The sequence below is a fragment of the Hyla sarda genome, chromosome 1 (genome assembly GCF_029499605.1).
Source record: "Hyla sarda isolate aHylSar1 chromosome 1, aHylSar1.hap1, whole genome shotgun sequence".
Taxonomy (NCBI): Eukaryota; Metazoa; Chordata; class Amphibia; order Anura; family Hylidae; genus Hyla; species Hyla sarda.
The window spans coordinates 290,348,834-290,371,201 of NC_079189.1; the positions used below are offsets into that span (position 1 = coordinate 290,348,834).

Below are 22,368 nucleotides of genomic sequence, written 5' to 3' on the forward strand. Positions count from 1 at the left end.
ACTGGTTCCATGTTAGTGTTATGTACTGTTACCTTTAATCATATGTAAAGTGCCCTGGAACCAAGGGCGCTATATCAATAATAATAATAATAATTTTGTGCGAGCAGCAACATTAAACACTGTTATACAAGCTGTGCACTCACATTGTAGCTGAGTGTCATTTCTTCATTGTTGTCACATGAAAATATGTAATAAAATATGTACAAAAATGTGTGGGGTATACATATTTATGTGAGATTTTCTAAATATGGCATATGTGCTAAATGTATGGCAAGAACATATTGTGAACATGTCCTTATTGTTTTCAGTATATACTTACCACAGTAACCTGGGGTTCCACATACAGTCTTCATAGTTTTCTGATCATCAATAATCTTAGATAGGCCAAAGTCAGCTTGAATATTAAAAACAAAAGTTATTGCTGATTAACCCCCTAAGGGCACAGATAATTTCATTTTAGTTTTTGCCTTCTAAGAGGCATAACTTTTTTTTATTTTACCATCTTTACAACCGTATGAGGGCTCGTTTTTTTTGTGTGACCAGTTGTACTTTGTATTGCCACAATCATTTTACCATAAAATGTAAAGCACAACCTGAAACCTGTTAATTGATAAGATAACCACATTTTTCTTTATTCTGTGGGTTAATATGTTTAAAATTATTACCATGCTTGCAATGTTTTCTATTATTGTACTGCTTTTTAACAACTCAAACTTTTTCAATAAAATTAGGGAGGGAGATTTATCAAAACCTGTGCAAAGGAAAAGTTGACCAGTTGGCCATAGCAACCAATCAGATTGCTGCTTTTATTTTTTAAAAAGCCTCTGAAAAAATAAAAGAAGCAATTTGATTTGTTGCTATGGGCAACTGGGCAACTTTTCCTCTACACAAGTTTTCATAATTCTCCCCCACTATATTTAAAATTTGCCCTATTCTGGCCCCTATAACTTTTGCATCTAAAGTGCTAATGATGGACAACACTGGGATTGCATATGTCTGCCAATATCCATAAGGTCCCGGATGCTGATAACAGCCACCCGGTTTCGAGCACAGTATCGGGCAACACAGTGATAGCCGAAGAGCACGAGTTACAAGTACGTTGCTGTGCGCAAAGTATCAGGGCACAGCGACTTACAAGTATGTCAGGTGTCCTCTAAGGGTTAAACAAAACAAAAAATATCCCCACATTTTACTTGATGTGTCCCTGGTGTGATGGTATGTGCAATTTCATGAATAAATCTTGTATAAAGCTAGGTTTCTACTTGTTTTATTCTTTTTGCCACATGGCATTTTTTTGTGGAAAAAAATGCTGCGGCCAGATGTTAGCTGAAAATCAATAGGGAGCTGCAAAATGCCATATCCACTTGGCGTTTTTCAGTTTGGTGTTTTTTTTAAATTCTTTTGGCGTTTTTCAGCTATTTTTGAGACTGGCATTTTTTTAAGGAACATATTGGCGTTTTCCTCCCATAGGGCTCTATGGGAGTGAAAAAACGCCAAGAACAATGCCATGTGGGCTTTAACTTTGGTGTTTTTGCTGGCATTTTTTATTCTTTTTTGGACTTTAATGATCCAAAAAAGTGATGGAAATACCTTTTTTTAATAATATTTCGTAGGGTACCATTAAAAAAAATTATAAAAAAAAAGATACAGTAGTGATGGAAAAAATTGTATTTAACAAAATGTTTCTTTTTTATAACAACATTTTTATTAATTTTTAAACAGGGATTTCATTGCCATAAATGTTGGCACCCCTGAAATTTTTCAAGAAAATGAAGTATTTTGAAAATGAAGGAAAAAAGCAAAATGGACATAATGTCACACCAAACTCCAAAAATGGGCTGGACAAAATTATAGGCACTTTTAACTTAATATTTGGTTGCACACCCTTTTGGAAAAAATTACTGAAATCAGTCGCTTTCTATAACTATCAAGAAGCTTCTTACACCTCTCAGCCGGAATGTTGGACCACTCTTCCTTTGCAAACCGCTCCAGGTCTCTCTTATTGGAAGGGTGCCTTTTCCAACAGAAATTTTAAAATCTTTCCACAGGTGTTCAATGGGATTTAGATCTGGACTCATTGCTGGCCACTTCAGAACTCTCCAGCGCTTTGTTGCCATCAATTTCTGGGTGCTTTTTGACATATGTTTGGGGTCATTGTCCTGCTTGAAGACCCAAGAACTCGGACGCAAACCCAGCTTTTTGACACTGGGCTGTACAGTGCGACCCAAAATCTGTTGATAATCCTCAGATTTCATGATGCCTTGCACACATTCAAGGCACCCAGTGACAGAGGCAGCAAAACAACCCCAAAACATCATTGAACCTCCACCATATTTCACTGTAGGTACTGTGTTCTTTTCTTTGTAGGCCTCATTCCATTTTCAGTAAACGGTAGAATGATTTGCTTTACCAAAAAGCTCTATCTTGCTCTCATCTGTCCACAAGACGTTTCCCAGAAGAATTTTGGCTTACTCAAGTTCATTTTGGCAAAATGTAGTCTTGCTTTTTATATCTCTGTGTCAGCAGTGGGGTCCTCCTGGGTCTCCTGCCATAGCGTTTCATTTAAATGTCGACGGATAGTTCGCGCTGATACTGATGCTCCCTGAGCCTGCAGGACAGCTTGAATATCTTTGGACCTTGTTTGGGGCTGCTTATCCACCATCTGGACTATCCTGCATTGACGCCTTTCATCAATTTCTCTCTTCCGTCCACGCCCATGGAGATTAGCTACAGTGCCATGGGCTGCAGACTTCTTGATAATGTTGCGCACTGCTGACAAAGGCAAATCTAGATTTCTGGAGATGCACTTGTAACCTTGAGATTGTTGATATTTTTCCACAACTTTGGTTCTCAAGTCCTCAGACAGTTCTCTTCTCCTTTTTCTGTTGTCCATGTTTAGTGTGGCACACACAGACACACAATGCAAAGACTAAGTGTACTTCTCTCCTTTTTATCTGTTTTCAGGTGTGATATTTATATTGCCCACACTTGTCACTTGCCCCAGGTGAGTTTAAAGGAACATCACATGCTTGAAACAATCTTATTTATCCACAATTTTGAAAGGGTGCCAATAATTTTGTCCAGCCCATTTTTGGAGATTGGTGTGACATTATGTCCAATTTGCTTTTTTTCCTCCATTTTCTGGTTTAGTTCCAATACACAAAGGGAATAAACATGTGTATAGCAAAACATGTGTTACTGCGATCCTTTTCTGTGATGAATACTTAATTTCCTTGAAAAATTTCAAGGGGGCCAACATTTGCGGCCATGACTGTATGTGTGTGCGGGTGGGCAGGGCACTAAAAATGTAGCCGACAATAATAAAAATGTAGTGTGTGTGTGTGTGTTTCACTTTTTTTTCAAATTTTTTAGGTAGTACTACTACTCCCAGCATGGAACACACTGTTCCATGATGGGAGTAGTAGTACCTGTACTAATTGATAGCACGCCCCAGGTGCAGTTACGATCCTTCTGTATAATTTATAGATGCGGCCGGCCGCTCTTCTATGGTCCCCTGCACTGCCGTATATATACACCTATTTATATTTCCCGCAGAGAGCTGTGATTGGCCAGATGGTACCAGCCAATCCAAACTCTCAGCGGGAAATATGAATAGCTGTATATATACGTCAGTGCAGGGGACCGTAGAAGGGCGGCCGCCTGCATCTATACATTATACAGGACGATCGCATCGGGTGTCAGGAGTGACACTCGCTGAAATCTGTCTATTAATGCAGGTACTACAGCTCCCAGCATGGAGCAGAGTGTGCTCCATGTTGGGAGTAGTAGTACCTGCAGTTAAGGACAGATCACAGCTGGCCTCACTCCTGACACCCAATGTGATCATCCTCTCTATTGCAGAGATGCGGAGCGGCTCTCTACAGCGCTTGCATTCTGCACTATACTCCAGCCAGCCAGTGATATCAATAGAACATCACTCATTCATATTTTCCTCTGAGAGCAGGGATTGGCAGCAACCATCCGGCCAATCCCCACTCTGGGCAGAAAATATGAATGAGTGAGGTGAATTTCTATTCACATCACTGGCCGGAGTACAGAGCAGAGATGCGAGCGCTGTATAGAGCCACTCCGCATCTCTGCAATAGATAGGACAATCGCATCGGGTGTCAGGAGTGATACCTGATGTGATCTGTCCTTAACTGCGGGTACTACTACTCCCATCATGAAACAGTCTTTTCCATGCTGGGAGTAGTAGTTCTACCTAAAAAGAATAGAGAAAAAGTGAAACACGCACACTTTATGAAAAATGTATTAAAATTTCGCTATAAAAAGTAAAAATTTGGTTAAATAATTTTTTCCCCATCCCTACTGCATCTTTTTTAAATTTTTTTGGCACCCAACCAATTAAAAAAAAACAAAAAAAAAACGTGGGACCAAAAATGCAATTTGTACTCAAAGGCAAAAACGCCAGAAAAAAAGGCATTTTTTTCTGACATTTTTTAAGTGTAAAAAAAAAAAAGTGGAAACCTACCCTTAGTATGTTTATACAAATTATTCAGCTCAACTTGTGAATCCAAGTTGTGGCCAAACAGATATACTGTAATTTATATATATTTAGATAGCACAATATAGTAACACATTTTGACCACTACCTAGTAAGGCAAGGAATGTTTTAATTGTAAGGCCAGGTTCACACTAGCAAATATCCGCCTGGAGAAGTTCCGGCCATACATTCTATGCACAGCAGACGCTGACTGAATAAGTTGGCGTTCGGAAATGCTCTGTCTGCAATGCACTTCTGAGGGAATTCCACTGAAAGTATGACCATGATCATTCTTCCATTAGAGTCCGAATGCAGAGGCTTCTGTTTAAACTGACCTCAGCTAGATTTATTATATTCACACAAATAAATACATGCATCAATCCATAATCAGCTTCACTAGCTGTTAGGTTAAATTCCTTAAAGGGGTACTCCGCCCCTAGACATCTTATCCCCTATCCAGAGGATAGGGGATAAGATGTCAGATCACCGGGGTCCTGCTGCTGGGGACCCCGGGGATCGCCGCTGCGGCACCCTGCCATCATTACTGCACAGAGCGAGATCGCTCTGCATGTAATTATGGGCAAAACAGGGGCCGGAGCATCGTTACGTCACGGCTCCGCCCCTCGTGACGTCACAGTCCGCCCCCGTCAATACAAGTCTATGGGAGGGGGTGCCCCATGCCATAGCCTTGCATTAAGGGGACGGGCCGTGATGTAATGAGGGGCGGAGCCATGACGTCACGCTGCTTCGGCCTCCGTATCGCCCATCATTACGCACAGAGCGAACTCGCTCTGTGCAGTAATGATGGTGGGGTGCTGCAGCAGCGATCCCGGGAGTCCCCAGCAGCGGGACCGCGGCGATCTAACATCTTATCCCCTATCCTTTGGATAGGGGATAAGATGCCAGGGGCGGAGTACCCCTTTAATGACGCTTTTAATTTGTATTTTTTTATAAATTTTTTTTGCATTTTCACTTTTTTTCCTTTTTAAAATCCATAAGGCTAGGTTCACACAACGGAATCTCCGGTCAGAAAATTTCCGGCTGGGGATTCCAAGTGCGGCCAGCCCAACTGAATCAGTCGGCGCTACGACCGCACGGACACTGCAGTCTCCAATAGACTGCAATGTGTTACGTGAGTATTTCAGCCTGAAGAATGAGCAATGCCATTCTTCAGGCGGAAATTTTCAAGCGGATTTTCCATTCACAAATTCCGAAGTGTGAATTTGTGAACGGAAACCCATTCACTATACAGTACATTTTAGTAAGCAGAATTTCTGCCTGCAATTTCAAAGCGGAATTGCAGGTGGAAATTCTGTAGTGTGAACCTAGCCTAAGTGTTTCAATTTTCCATCTGTAGGGCTTGCTGTTTGCAAGACTAATTGTACTTTGTAATTACATCACTCATTTTACCACATAATGTACAGAGAAGCCAAAAAACAAAAGTTCTTTGTGGGACGGAAAAATAAAAATAAAGCCATTATGCAAATTTTAGGGGGTTTAGTTTTTATGCAGTGCACTTTACTGTAAAATTATTAAGTTATTTTTATTCTGTAGGTTCATACGATTACAACTATACCCAATTTTTATAGTTTGTTTTTCTTACTAGTTTTAAAATGATAACTTAATAATTCTTAACTAATAAGCTGTATGAAGGCACATCTTCTTGACGCAGTGATCTGTAGTTTTTATCGGTAACATTTTTGTTTTGATGGGACTTGTTGGTCGCTTTTAGGCTAGGTTTCCACTTGGTTTTTTTTGTACACCTAAAAAAACGCCTTCAAAAACGCCAGAAAAACTGCCACAGGTTTTTCCTGAGATTTGGCAGTTTTTCTGGCGTTTTTTCTGGCGTTTTCCCTGGTGTGCGGAAACAGCCAAATTTGTCCCCTGTGGCAGTTTTTTCATTGCCTTCAGGTACCACTCTGTGGGTCGGATGCTGAATGCCCGGTCCACAGAGTGTAAGGAGATGAGGAGTGATGTATAGCATCACTACTCGCCTCCCCCAGCCATATAGTATACAGGGGGGAATAGTGTACCCGTGTATACTGTACAGGAGCTGGGAATCCTGTTACCAGACTGACAGGACTCCCTGCTCCTATAGAATATACAGCTATCTATAGATAGCTGTATATAGTGTATACAGAACAGAAGGTCCACTTACCTCCCTCGTTTCTGTCCCCGCTGGTCAGTGTAGCTCCGCCCCTAGTGATGACGTCATTAGGGGCGGAGCTACAGACAGGATCCAGACTAGTAAGTCTGAAGCTCTGTTAACATTGTCCGTTTTGGATAATGTGAACAGACCCTTCTGCCAGTGTCTACCCAGACAGGGAGACTCCAGCTGTTGCTAAACTACAAGTCACAGCATGCCCAGACAGCCAAAGGCTTTCTGGGCATGCTGGGAGTTGTAGTTTTGCACCAATTGGAGGCTCCCTGTTTATGTAGACATTGAATTATGGGAGCTCTCCGCTGCGGAGAGCGCAAAAAAAAGTCCTAACCCATTTTTGTGTGTTTTTTTTTCTTCTCGTTTCAGATCCGTGTATGCAGAGGATTACAGCAGATTCGATGGATTATGACAGATGAACTGGATTTTTTTAATTTTAATAAAATGGTTAACGAGGGCTGTGGGGGAGTGTTTTTTTTTAAATGAAATCATTTTTCCAATGTGTTGTGTTTTTTTTAAATTGAATATTCAGTCTTAGTAATAGAGGCTGTCTAATAGACGGAATCCATTACTAAGCCGGGGCTTAGCATTAGCCCCCAAAACAGCTAGCACTAAACCCCAATTATTACCCCGGTACCCACCGCCACAGGGGTGCCGGGAAGAGCAGGTACCAACAGGCCCGGAGCGTCAAAAATGGCGTTCCTGTGCCTAGGCGGTAACAGGCTGGCGTTATTTAGGCTGGGGAGGGCCACTAAGAATGGTCCTCACCCACCCTGGTAACGTCAGGCTGTTGCTGCTTTGTTGGTATCTGGCTGATACTAAAAATAGGGGGAACCCTGTGCGTTTTTTTAAATTTATTTATTGAAAAAAAAAAAAACGCATGGGGTTCCCTGTATATTCAGTATCAGCCAGATACCAACAAAGCAGCAACAGCCTGATGTTACCAGGGTGGGCGAGGACCATTGGTACTGGCCCTCCCCAGCCTAAATAATGCCAGCCTGTTACAGCCTAGGCCCTGGAGCGCCATTTTTGACGCTCTGGACCTGTTGGTACCGGCTCTTCCCGGCACCCCTGTGGCGGTGGGTACCGGGGGAATAATTGGGGGTTAGCGCTAAGCCCCGGCTTAGTAATGGATTCCGTCTATTTGACAGCCTCCATTACTAAGCCTGAAAATTAAATAAAAAAAACACAACACATTGGAAAAAAGATTTTATTTTAAAAAACACTCCCCCACAGCCCTTGTTAACCATTTTATTAAAATTAAAAAAATCCAGTTAATCCGTTGTAATCCATCGAATCCGCCGTAATTCTCTGCATACACGGATCTGAAACGAGAAGAAAAAAAAACACCAAAAAATGGGTTAGGACATTTTGTGCGCTCTCCTCAGGGGAGAGTGCCCATAATGCAATGTCTTCCCAAACAGGGAGCCTCCAATTGGTGCAAAACTATAACTCCCAGCAAGCCCAGACAGCCTTTGGCTGTCTGGGCATGCTGCGAGTTGTAGTTTAGCAACAGCTGGAGTCTTCCTGTCTGGGTAGACACTGGCAGAAGGGTCTGTTCACATTATCCAAAACGGACAATGTTAACAGAGCTTCAGACTTACTAGCCTGGATCCCGTCTGTAGCTCCGCCCCTAATGATGTCATCACTAGGGGCGGAGCTACACAGACCCGCGGGGACTCGACGGAGGTAAGGGGATGTCTCCATCTTCTGCATACACTATATACAGCTATCTATAGATAGCTGTATATAGTGTAAACTGCCCCAAAGGGTTAATCTACACTATCCAGCAGTGTAAGTTAACTCTTTCCTTGCCGGGCTGGCTTAGCGCACGGCTCAGCAAGGGGTTAAGACACATTGCAGGCTCACTGTAAGTTCTTGCTGGGCATCAGCTGTTCACCTATGTAGCCTTGAGAACAGCTGATCCCGCAAGTCACATCAGGAGGATCTCAGGGGGTGTCAGGAGGAGTGACATCCACTGTGATCTGCCCCTTACTGCAGGTACTACTATTCCCAACATGGAGCACACTCTGCTCCATGCTGGGAGCAGTAGTACATGCATTAATAGACAGATCACAGCGAGTGTAACTCCTGACACCCATTGGGATCCTCCTGTATAATGTATAGAATCACAGCTGTCTGCAGGAAATATGAATATGTGTATATATATGGCAGTGCAGGGGACGATAGAAGAGTGGCCGCGGCATATATACATTATACAGGAGGATCGCAACGGACCCCGGCGATATTTCAATTAGTACAGGTACTACTACTCCTATCATGGAACAGTGTGTTCCATGCTGGGAGTAGTAGTACTACCTAAAAAAAAAAAAAGTAAAAAACACACACACACTACATTTTTATTATTGTCGGCTACATTTTCAGTGCCCTACCCTCCCACATAAATTGGTCCCTGTTTAAAAATTAATAAAAATGTTGTTATAAAAAAGATAAATTTCATTAAATACTAATTTTTCCATCACTACTGTATCTTTTTTATTATTATTGTTTAATGGTACCCTACTTAATTTTAATAAAAAAAGTCCAAAAGAGAATAAAAAACGCCTGAAAAAACGCCAAAGTTAAAACCCACATGGCGTTTTTCTTGGTGTTTTTTCACTCCCATAGACTTCTATGGGAGAAAAACGCCAAGATTTTCCCGAAAAAACGCCAAAGTCTCGACAAGAGGTCGTTTTTTAAAAACTGCCAAGGAGCCCAAAAATGCCAAAAGGATTTAAAAAAATGGCAAACTGAAAAACACCAAGTGGATTTGGCATTTTGCAGTTTACTATTGACTTGCAGCTAACATCTGGCCGCAGCGTTTTTTCACAAAAAAAAGCTAAGCGGCAGAATGGGCGTTTTTATTGGCGTTTTTGTAAAAAAAAAAAAACAAGTGGAAACCTAGCCTTATAAAAATCTTTTTTACTGGTATATGAAGTGACCAAAAATCTGCAATCCTTGACTGTTTTTTTATGTCTATGCCATTCACAGTACAGTTTAATTAATATATTAATTATATTTTACTAGTTCGGGCATTTCTGCATGCAGCAATACCGCATGTTTACGTTTATTTTTGTTTACAATATTTCATTTGAAAAAATGGAAACAGGGGGTGATTCAAACTTTTATTAGGGGAGGGGATATTCACATGCATTATTATTAACAATTTTTTTTTTTTTTTTTTACACCCAATAGATTCAAAACAAGCTTTGGATTGGTAACACTGTTCAATGCTGTGCTATTGCACAGCATTGAACAATGTAATCTGTTGCAGAAGGCTGGAGTCATATAAGCTGATTTGGACCTTGTGATTACCTCATGGTGGTCCCAATCAGCATGGGCATCCAACCACCAATCGACAATAACGCACTTTAGGTCCCGCAATAAACTTTTATTGCGGGATCTAAAGGGTTAATAGCCTGTCAGCGTCAATCGCTGCTGAAGGCTATTAGCTGCAGCCTCTGGCTGATGATGCTAGCTGGAGTCTGCACGTAGCAGGAGGATGTCACAATCCCGCTACCTCCCCCAGTGCCAGGACATCATATGGAGCAAAGGGGTTAATAAGGTGTGAAGGTGCCAGTGTAAACAGGTCATGTGCTTCTGACAGGGATGAATTTAATGTCAGCTGGTCACAGCTGCCTCTCACACATCTGCAGTTCACAAGTTCAAATTTAGACATTACTGCTCCATTCGTATTTGCTACTGCATATCACAAATAAAAGATTTTGTACTAGTAGTGCTATTCTTTCCTCATGGAAGGCAATGCTTTCTAGCTGTGCTGGTGTGTTACTATTGTCTCCTGTGAGAGAGAAAATGTTTTGTCATTCACTAGAATAAATAAGACTTTTAATGTACTCTTATTATATAGCATATCTTACTACAATGTTGTTTCTGTACCTGTACAATCCGATCTGTTCCTGAACATAGCTTTCCAATTGATGTATGCCACTTCGGATGCCGGTAAGCCCCGAAATTCCCTCAGACGCGTTTCGGAAACAAATGCGGTTTCCTTCGTCTGGGACCCGGACAAAGAAAACCGCATTTGTTTCCGAAACGCGTCGGCAGGAATTTCGGGGCTTACCGGCATCTGTAGTGACATCACTGCAGGCCGCCAAATACATTCAGGCAGCACCAAGAGCAGGAAGACCTACGGTTGAGACTCTACCGGCCAGGGCAGTTTCCCGCTACCCCCCGGACTTCTCAGAGCACCTCTTCAGCAAGAACTGACTGTACATCAATTGGAAAGCTATGTTCAGGAACAGATCGGATTGTACAGGTACAGAGACAACATTGTAGTAAGATATGCTATATAATAAGAGTACATTAAAAGTCCTATAACGCCAACTATATTGTTTATAATACTGGAGAGCTAACAGGGTACGGCAATCAGGGACCTGTACGTATAGTAAGGCAGCAATAGGCACATCCACACTAAAGAGCTAGTGTACATTGTTATATCTTAGAATAAATACTTGCAATAATGTTATTTACGATACCAACTCAAGTAATGATCTTTACCAATTTTAAGAAGGGAATTTGGAGACATATCAGCATAGAGAAGATTTTCTGGCTTGAGGTCACGGTGAACAACTCCATTTGCATGCAGATACTGGGGAAAAAAAAGTACAAGTTGGGTTGATCAGTGATATCAAATATCTATTAAAGTATAGCACTCAGAAATCTCACTGGAATTGAGTAGTGTTGTACAAACGTGATTGAAACTAAAGCAATCTCCTGTGAAACAGACAGATACAATTATCATTTTACGTAGTAATGCATTGCTATAATGCCATTTTTTTCCCCCTTTAAATTTGTTGGAGGAAAATGATTAAACCCCAAGATTTATTTAAAAAAGTCATGATACAGTATGCTTTAGTAACATAAATTGGCACAGGTGACATAGCTGGAAGGGGTGCCTCTGACACAAGTGAGAGTGAGAAGGGAGATATGGGTGGTCCTGCTCACACTTAGGCCAGAAAATAAGTGATGTGGCATTGATCATGCAAGTAATGTAAGCAAGGTAACAAAAAAGAAAAAATCACTAGAGATCTATCTTTCAAAGTCATGTCACATTAGCATTTTAGAGCCAGAATTTAACCTGCAAAGCACAGTTATATTCTTATATAATTATTGCCCTTAGCATCTCTCTAGGCAGATATAAGAATAACCTTAACATTTATCAGGCTTAGGATTTTATGTATGAAGAATATTAACTCACAGCAACTGCTTCCAGGATCTGTTGTACAACACCGGCTGCATCTTTTTCGCTGTAATACCCACGCTCCACTATCCTAGGAAGAAATACTCATGAAGCATTTTTATACACATATTTAAAAATGGGATGGCTCCATGTGCCTCCAACCTTATAAATCATACAGAAACTAATGCTACACATCTGTATATATGAAACAACTGATAGCATTGGTCTCAGTGAGACCAATTATGAGCACTAGTCCCTCGAAATAATGTGCACTGAAGGAAATAATTTAACCTCTTATGGACCAAGGGCGTACCTGTACACCCTGGTCCCGTTAGCGAAGAATGACGCATGCTCTTGAGCTGAGCACGCTTCATACCAGATGGGTCCCAGGTGTTATCAGCAGCCAGGACCCAAGGTTAATGCCAGACATTGCCATTCGGGGTGATGCCCGACATTAGCCCTTTAGACGCCGTGATCAAAGTTGATTGCAGCGTCTAAATGCGGGATCTAACATTGCCAGTAGCTCAGCAGAGCTGATCGGGACATCCAAGGCCAAAGCTCAACACTGAACAGTGAATGCAATTGCAAGATTGCATGTTATAGCCCCCTATGGGGACCAAAAAAAAAAAAAAGTTAATAAAAGTGAATTAACCCCTTCCCTAATAAAAGTTTGAATCACCCCTCTTTTCCCATTTTTTAAATAAAATAATAAACATATGTGGTACTGCCGCGTGCGTAAATCTCCAAACTATTAAAATATAATATTAATTAAATTGCACAGTCGATGGCATACACCTTAATGAAAATAAAAAAAAGACAAAAAAAACTTAAGTCTGAAATTGCACATTTTTGGTCACTTTATATACCCTAAAAAAATAATAAAAAGTGATCAAAAAGTCCCATCAAAACAAAAATGGTACTGATAAAAACTACAGACCACAACGCAAAAAAATTAGCCCCATACAGCCCTGTATGCGGAAATTTTTTTAAGTAATAGGGGTCAGAAGAGGACAATTTTCAGCATACTAATTAAGGGGAATGTAGTTTAAATTTTTAAAGTAGTAAAATAGAATAAAACCTATATAAATTGGGAAATCTTGTAATCATATGGACCTACAGAATAAAGATAAGGTGTATTTTTACATTAAAGTGCACTGCGTAGTAGCAGAAGCCCCCAAAATGTACAAAATGGTGGGTTTAAAAAAAAACATTTTTACCCCACAAATATATATTTTTTTATTTTGCCGCAGATTTTGTTAGTAAATAACAAAAGTCTTTATAAAGTATAACTGGTGACACAAAAAAACAAGCCTTATATAGGTGCATAATTGAAAGGGTAATGGTTTTTATAAGGGGAGGAGGCAAAAGTGAAAATTGGCCTGGTCCTTAAAGGGGTTATCCAGGAAAAAACTTTTTTTTATAAATCAACTGGCTCCAGAAAGTTAAACAGATTTGCAAATTACTTCTATTAAAAAATCTTAATCCTTTCAGTACTTATGAGCTACTAAAGTTGAGTTGTTCTTTTCTGTCTAAGTGCTCTCTGATGACACGTGTCTCGGGAACCGCCCAGTTTAGAAGCAAATCCCCATAGCAAACCTCTTCTACTCTGTGTAGTTCCCGAGACAAGCAGAGATGTCAGCAGAGAGCACTGTTGCCAGACAGAAAAGAACAACTCAACTTCAGCAGCTGATAATTATTGGAAGGATTAAGATTTTTTAATAAAAGTAATTTACAGGGGTTGTATAATAAACCCATACATATGTCATTGTTCCTGTGACCTCCTCCACTTGCCACCAGTCTGTTTTTCCTCCTAGAAGAGAAAGGCAGTATGTGTTCAGGAGTTTGCCTCTTTACCAGTTGACAGATCCATCTTAGGTAGCCCATCAGTAAGTTGGGCCCTGTTACTAAATGTTTGACCTTAGATTCCTGACAGTTATTAGTGTTGTAAGGGTATACTACCCCGTACACTTTATTTGATTTTCCTGGTTTGATTTTCTGTGTTCTTACCTCTCTTCTTTTTTAAGTATTCTTGTTGGTATTTTCCTGGTATTGTTTGACCTTCCTCTATCTGTTCCTATCACTGTATAATGAGGCGGCGCTTGTCTTTGTGAAGCAAAACTCCAACATGACAATCATAATAAAAAAAAAAAGCAAGCTACAATATTGTCATACTTTTGCTGCAAGCACTAGTTTTAGGTAGGCGCAGGGCAGATATAAAATATGTCAGCAGCCCCCGGGGCAAGTATTGTGCATCCCACACACCTTCCCTCTGCTCTCAGGCTGAGGATTAGTCATCCTCTGGTCTTGGCTTGCAGTGAAGCACAGGACTTCTCTTTCAGGCATATGAAGTCATTATGCGCAGCTTGCAGGTGTGCCACAGTATTAAAGTACACTGTTCCTGCACAATACTGAGTGGTGAAGCATACATTATATGCATGGCCACTCTTTTTACTTTATTAGAGAGATAGCTAGGTGGTTGCAAGGCCTTATGTGGCCGCCTAACATTCCTAATGGTAGAGCCACCCCTGGTTGTACTGTGTGTCCATATGCAGGAAGGAGAAGTACATTACTTTTGTTTTATCTAAATCTATAAATTGAGCCCCTCCCCTACAATAGCATCCTAACTGTCTACCTACCCCTTGTTTAACAAAGATGCATGTTGGAATGTACCAATCTGTTTCTTATAAAAGTCATTAACAGATCTTGGATAGAGGACAGTGTAACAGTGTTTTTTTCTTATGAGAACCTACCTGTATAGCATTGTGGATAGTAGACATAGTGACTTATTAAAACCTTTGCAGAGGGAAACGGACCAGTTGCCCATTGCAACAAATTAGAATGCTTCTCTTATGTTGCAGAGGTCTTTTTAAAAATTAAAGGAGCAATCTGATTGCTAAGGGCAATTGGTCACTTTTTCATTTGCACATTTTTGATAAATCTCCTCCATTATTTCTAATGTAGACAATTAACCTGTCAAGCAATTCTCTACTCATTTCCGCTTCTAAAATCATGATGATCTTGGATGGGTCTCAAAGATCTCTTTAAAGTACTATTTCAGTAAAAAATCTTATCTAACCCCTTAAGGACCCGGGCTTTTTCCGTTTTTTCATTTTCAATTTTTCCTCCTTAACTTTAAAAAATCATAACTCTTAAAAATTTTCACCTAAAATTATATATAATGGCTTAATATTTGCATCACTAATTCTACTTTGTAATGAAATTAGTCATTTTACCCAAAAATCTACGGTCAAACGGGAAAAAAAATCAATGTGCGACAAAATTGATGAAAAAACACTATTTTGTAAGTTTTGGAGGCTTCTATTTTTACGCAGTACATTTTTTGTCAAAAATGATACCTTATCTTTATTCTGTAGGTCCATACGGTTAAAATGATACCCTACTTGTATAGGTTTGAATTTGTATCACTTCCGAAAAAAATCATGAATACATGCAGGAAAATTTATACGTTTAAAATGGTAATCTTTTGACCCCTATAACTTTTTAATTTTTCTGTGTTCAGGGCGCTTTGAGGACTCATTTTTTGCGCCGTCATCTGAAGTTTTTAGCGGTACCATTTTTGTTCTGAGTGATCAAAAATGCGCTATTTTGGACTTTGGAATTTTTTTGCGCGTACGCCATTGAACGAGCAGTTTAAAAAGTGGTATATTTTTATAAATCGGACATTTCCGCACGCGGCGATACCACATATGTTTATTTTTATTATTATTTACATAATGTTTTTTTTATTTTTGGAAATGCCGGGTGATTCAAACTTTTATTAGGGGAAGGGATAATTGAAAGGGTTAATGATTTTTTTTACACTTTTCTTATGCAACATTATAGCTCCCATAAGGGGCTATAACATTGCATGTACTGATCTTTTACACTGATTGATCCATCTCCATAGGAATGGATCAATCAGTGTTTTCGGCGATTGAATGCTCAAGCCTGGATCTCAGGCTTGAAGCATTCATTCGGCGATCGGACAGCACAGGAGAAGGTAAGAAGACCTCCTCCTGTGCTAACGCTGTTCGGGATGCCGCGATTATACCGCGGCGATCCCGAACAGCTCCCTGAGCTAGCCGGACACTTTTACTTTCGTTTTTAGCCGCGCGGCTCAGCTTTGAGCGCGCGGCTAAAGGGTTAATAGCGCGCGGCACATCGCTATTAGAGGCGGGTCCCGGCTTCACTATGACGCCGGGCCTGCCGCGATATGATGCGGGGTCACCGTGTGACCCCGCGTTATATCGTTGGACCGGGACTCATGACGTATGCATACGTCATGGGTCCTTAAGAGGTTAAGGACCAAGCCCATTTTCACCTTAAGGACCAGAGCATTTTTTGCACATCTGACCACTGTCACTTTAAGCATTAATAACTCTGGAATGCTTTTACATATGAACTTGATTCCGAGATAGTTTTTTCGTGACATATTCTACTTTAACATAGTGGTTAATTTTTGCCGATACTTGTATAATTTTTTGGTGAAAAATTTGAAAATTTCATGAAAAATTTGCTTTTTTTTTTTTTTTTTTTACTTTGAAGCTCTCTATTTGTAAGGAAAATAGACATACCAAATAAATGATATATTGATTCACATATAAAATATGTCTACTTTATGTTGGCATCATAAAGTAGACATGTTTTTACTTTTGGAAGACATCAGAGGGCTTCAAAATTCAGCAGCAATTTTCCAATTTTTCAAAAAAATTTCTAAATTGTAATTTTTCAGAGACCAGTTCAGTGGATTTCAAGGGCCTTCATATTAGAAATACCCCACAAATTACCCCATTATGAAAACTGCACCCCTCAAAGTATTCAAAATGACATTCAGTAAGTGTGTTAACCCTTTAAAGGAGAACTACGGGATTGAAAAATGTATCCCCTATCCTAAGGATAGGGGATAAGTTTCAGATCGCGGGGGGGGCGACCGCTGGGGCCCCCCCGCGATCTCCCGTACGGGGCCCCGGCTCTCTGGTTAGAGAGGGCATGTTGACCACCGCACGAAGCAGCGGCTGACATGCCCCCTCCATACATTGCTATGGGAGAGCCGGAAATTGCCGAAGGCAGCGCTTCGGCTCTCCCATAGCAGTAAATGGAGGGCGCGTGTCAGCCGCCGCATCGTGCGGTGGTCGACACGCGCTCTCTATGCAGAGAGCCGTGGCCCCATACAGGAGATCGTGGGGGGCCCCAGCGGTCAGACCCCCGCGATCTGAAACTTATCCCCTATCCTTAGGATAGGGGATACAATTTTCAATCCCGTAGTTCTCCTTTAAGTGTTTCACAGGAATAGCAGCAAAGTGAAGGAGAAAATGGCATACTATTTTGGAAACTATACCCCTCAAGGAACGTAACAAGCAGTACAGTGAGCCTTTACACCCCACAGGTGTTTGATAAATATTTATTAAAGTGAAATGTGGAAAGGGAAAATTAGATTTTTTACACTAAAATGCTAAATTTTCACAAGTGGTAACAGGAGAAAATGTCACCGTAAATTTGTAAATAAATTTCTTTGGAGTAAGGACATACCTCATATATTCACGTAAACTGCTCTGCGGGTGCACACCAGGTCTCGGAAGAGCAGGAGTGCCTTCAGGGGCTTTGAGCATTTACTGAGCTTCTATGGAGCCAGAACAGCGGGACCCCCCCTCAAGGTACACGTTACATGGGGTACACTGAGTTAATAAAATGGGGTACAGTGGGCCGTAAAATGAAAAAATAGGTTAGGTTTCCAGAATGGTGACCCAGAGCATAACCAAAACTAAAAAATATGCCCACCCCAAACCCTATGCTCTGAATCATCATTCTGGGAATGTGATGTGTGTGGCCGTCCCTAATCTGTTGCCTCAAATGCGCACACCGCTTTGAGGCAACATAAAAAAGTCCCGGTGATAGTGACTCAGTGACCCATGACCCATTTTTGGAAAAAATACCCCTAGAGGTCTTATCAGTTTTTCTTTATGAGGTTTTTGGGCAATTTAGTGGTTTATGGGGTTAAAATTTTGAATATACTCTGGACTTGGTACATTGGGGTCAAATTATGGGAAATTTAAATGAAAAAGGGAAAATGTTGTACTCCATGGAAGTTTTTAATGCAGAGGGACGCATGATCGGGGCAAGTATCACACTGAGTGGTGGTGTCCTTCCGTATCTCCCTCTGGTGACACACTCTGCATTTTGTCTGGGATCGTCCCTTTTTTTCCAGTGTGGGGGACTTCACCTGGAAAGTGTTGGCCTGGGACAATCCTGGCACCTATATTTCCAGTTCCTTGGAAACTCCGGCTTGCTCTTTCCCGGTCGCCAAAGGGCCCTTAGGACTTCTTCTTGGAACTGGAGGAATGTCCCTGTATTGTCAGCGTACTGGGACAGTACAAAAGAGTACCATACCCAGGTTTTCCGCATGGCCGTGTATGGCTTGAGGACTTGATCAGAGAGATCAACTCCCCCCATATACTAATGGTAGTCCAGAATACAATCAGGCTTGGGGACCACAACAGTACCTCACACAGGGACAGGTGAGCTGCCGTTACCATGAATTGTCAGCATAAGGACATCCCTCTTATCCTCATATCTAACCAGTAAAAAGTTTTCATGGGTAAGAGCACGAAACCCTTGGGCATAGGTGTCTGGATCAAATTTAGAGGGAGGCCTCTCTGGTTCTTCCGCACGGTCCCAGAAGCGGACGTGGATCTGGTGGCAAGAGATGTGAACAGAGGGATGCTGGTATAAAAGTTGTCCATGTTCACGTGGTAACCCTTATCCAGCAATGGGTACACAAGGTCCCAAACGAGTTTCCCGCTAACACCCAGAGTGGGGACATTCTGGGGGTTCAATTTGGGAATCCCGTATACTCTAAACCCGGAGGTACTCTCGCAAAGTTTGTATACTTTCACGCCATACCGCACCTGCTTCGAGGGAATATACTGGCGGAAGATGAGTCTCCCCTTAAAACTGATAAGAGACTCATCTACCAAGAGCTCCCTGAGGGGTATGTAGGCCTCCCAAAATTTGGCCCCAAAGTGATCTATGACCGATCTCACTTTGTAAAAACAGTCTTAGGCATTATCAGCGTAATGCAGGCATTTGCGAATGGCCTCAAACAGCCTCCGTGCCATGGCCATACTGTAAAGCTGGGACTGGTAGAGGACGTCCCCACTCCACTACTGCCTGACGCTTGGTTTTTTGACTAGGCCGATATGCAGCATGAGGCCCCAAAATTTCCTAATTTCGTCTGCATTAACAGTGTACCATTCATTGGACCTAGCCAAAAGCGAATCAGGGTGGGGGGCAATGAACTGTTGGGGGCGTAAAAGTTTGTTTGCTCCACCATATGATTGACATGGACACTCGAACTAGTGTCGGCCACTGGGTCACTTTCATGGGGGGTGGGGGGTGCGTGGCCTTGCCTGGTGCCGTCTCCACCGTCTTCTGGGGGACTCATCATCAGTACTAGATGATGAGGAGGACGAGGAAGAACACAGGAAGGTAGGATCTTCCTCGTCCTCACTGCCAGATTCTGAGTCGGAGGCAAGTAAAGTGTATCCCTCCTCCGCCGTCGCCTTTTTTCTAGGGTGGTGGTGGTGGTGAGGAGGGGTGGTTGGGCGGGGAAGTGTGTATGTGCTTGGTGTATACTATATATAATGGTGTGTGATTGCAAAAAAACACTGCGGCCTAAAAAAAAAAAAAGTGGCAAATCGCAGCGCACTGAAACCCTAATAGGGCCCAGTATTTTTTTTTTACTAATTTTTTTATTTCACCCCTACCTCTCCCTAACAGAAAAACTCACCCTGACTACAGGTGGCAGCAGGCCGCTTCTTCAGGGCACAGATGTTGACAGAGGGGGGGGGGGGGCTGGCTTCTTCTCTAAGCTCTGCCCACTGACTGAGCTTGGTGGGTGAGCAGAGCTAAGAGGAGGGGACATTAACCCCTGCTCTGCCAGCTGCTATTGGTCGGATGATCGTCTGACCAATAGCAGTGCTCTTGGGGGGTGATGGGATCGCCACCTCCCCCTAGCAACAGGATGGGATTGGCGGTGTATACTACACCACTGATCGCCTTCTAATTCTGGGTCGGGACCCGTATGACCACACCCCCCTTGGCGTTGTCACGGGATGCCTGCTGAATGATGTCAGCAAGCATCCCCGCCCAGCATGCGGCGGGGACCAAAATTCCTATAGGCGTACAGGTACGCCCTTGATCCTTAAGTACCAGGGCGTCAGGGCGTGGTCCTTAAGGGGTTAAATAAACTATCACATGCCAGATATATAACTTATTAATATTACAAATTGTACTGGCTTAAGCATATTTTTGCTTGAAATATCCCTGACAGGAAGTGGTGTACTCCTTTTCATTTTAAGTGTGGTGTTGTCTCAGCAGCTACCTAGCTCCTTCCTCTCTTCTAAGATGATGCATCAACCTCTGCTTTCTTGTGGCTTGGCTGAATCTTAAAGTTTCTGAAGTAAAGCCCCACCTTTATTAGGAATTTTTTGAAAGAATGAGATGTTTACAACATGCTGACTTATGCTGAACAATGCCACCAGCAATGGAGTAGACTGGGAATGAATGCAGCAGGTGCTTCAGATTTAATTACTGCAAAGCAATAGTCTCTTTGTAGGAAAAGTTTTCTGTATCAGCCCTGGGAGCTGAGTGCTGTCGGTGGGAGGACTGGGATGAAGAGCTAAGGGAAGGTAATGCATTCTGGGAATTTAGTACTGAGCAACTGCTTAAGTGAAAACACATGGTTATAGATAGAGACCTATTAAATCGAAAACATTGAATATTTACCTGTCAAACAATTCTCCTCCAGTTACCAGTTCTAAAATCAGTATAATCCTGGATGGGGTCTCAAAGATTTCTTTAAGTTTAATCTAAAGCAAGTAAAACAGTTGTTTAGATGAAGTTATTCTACTGACACGAACCCTTCGCCATCAATATAATCTATAATAGCTCTGAAAAGGGTGAAATATTTACAACTAAATGTATGTAACAAAAGTGTACAAACTGCACTGTATCATGTAAACAATAGTATAATTGCAAGCGCAATGTAAACCTTGAACCTCAGCCTTCAACTTCCATTTTATTTCTTCAGGACATAAAATGTTCCCTTAAAATAGGTCATAATTGTTCAACTGTGGGGGTTTAACCTCTGGGACATTACCAACATTACCAGCCACAGCAGCTAGTAGGGAAGAGCTTCTGTGTCTGTGTAAGGCCCCTTTCACACTACAAAATGACTCAGTTTTAAAGATCCATATGAAGTTCCGTCTGAAAATCTGCTGTAAAACGGCAGATACAAAATCCTATACGGCCGTTAGAAAATCCCATTATAGTCTATGGGATCTTTCTAATAGCCGTTTTAACCCATTATAGCCCGTTATTAATAACGGACGTTATTTTGTGACGGAAGATAGTAACGGGAGAAATAGTGCATGCAGTATTTCTTCTGTTTATTCGCCCGCCACAAAATAACGTCCATTATTAATAATGGGCTATAATGGGTTAAAAAGGATAATGTAAAAATCCCATAGACTATAATGGGATTTTCTAACAGCCGCATAGGATTTTGTAACTGCCGTTTTACAGCTGATTTACAGACGGAACTTCGTACGGATCTTTAAAATGGAGTAATTTTGTAGTGTGAAAGAAGCCTAAACGCTATAGCTTCTTCATAGTGTTTATTGGTGGAGGTCTTGGAATTCCCCCACTGATTAACTCCTTGCCACAAAGGGACATAACCGTGCATCATGTTTTTGAGTAAACAACAGTTATGTTGCGCGGATGATGCGGCCTCGGGTGGACCGAAGCTACAACTGATCCCAGCCATTTAATCCCTACAAGCCCTATTATATGCAGTTTGAGCAAACAGATAAAAAAAAGCATTGGCTGTAGGCCTCATATCTCCCTTTGTAATAGGGATGTGCAGTCTACTGCCGATTGCAGTAATGGGTCATAGAAACATTCCAGCAATTGTCCTCTGTCCTCTTCGATAGTCTCAGAGAGAGTCACAGGATCAGAAGTTGCAGGGAAATTTAAATGCAAATCATTTTGCTGGAACAGTGATTTATAGGTATGCTTAAAGGCCTAAAATAGGCTTAAACATTGGTGTTCTATACTAAAAAACTGTGAGATTGTTCTAAAAAGTAATATAAAAGTAACTAGGCTGTAACACTAGTGTCATGGCTTTGGCTGTCCGAGCAAGCTAATAGTTGTAGTTTTGCAAAAACCGGAGGCACCCTGAATGGGAAACACTGGCCTAGACCATTTACCTGGCACTTTTAATTCTTCTTCAATACCTCCACAATGAACTGAGATAAATGGTACTTTTCCATAGGATGGGAATGCTGCAAATATTCCACAGCTGAAATTGTGCAGCATTTCCTTATGTAATTCCACCGCAACACATTTGCACAAAATAATGGAGATTTGTCACTGAGGATTTTCAACAAAAAGTATTGTGTTAAAAATTAGCAGTTGCAAATTTTTCTATGCCTCTGCAGTATTGCTTAA

The 22,368-nt window shown here is 41.5% G+C and overlaps 1 protein-coding gene across 2 annotated transcripts in view; it reads right to left on the bottom strand.

The window, feature by feature from the left end:
• LOC130267384 (calcium/calmodulin-dependent protein kinase type IV-like) overlaps positions 1 to 22,368 on the bottom strand; it is a 79,087-nt gene that overhangs the window by 44,997 nt on the left and 11,722 nt on the right. For both annotated transcript variants that reach the window (XM_056517074.1, XM_056517064.1), the window contains exons 5-8: positions 20,647 to 20,729; positions 11,881 to 11,953; positions 11,181 to 11,271; positions 320 to 394 (exon numbers count right to left, since the gene is read on the bottom strand). In XM_056517074.1, coding sequence (XP_056373049.1) covers positions 320 to 394; positions 11,181 to 11,271; positions 11,881 to 11,953; positions 20,647 to 20,729 — 322 coding nt within the window. The remainder of the gene's footprint in view (positions 1 to 319; positions 395 to 11,180; positions 11,272 to 11,880; positions 11,954 to 20,646; positions 20,730 to 22,368) is intronic.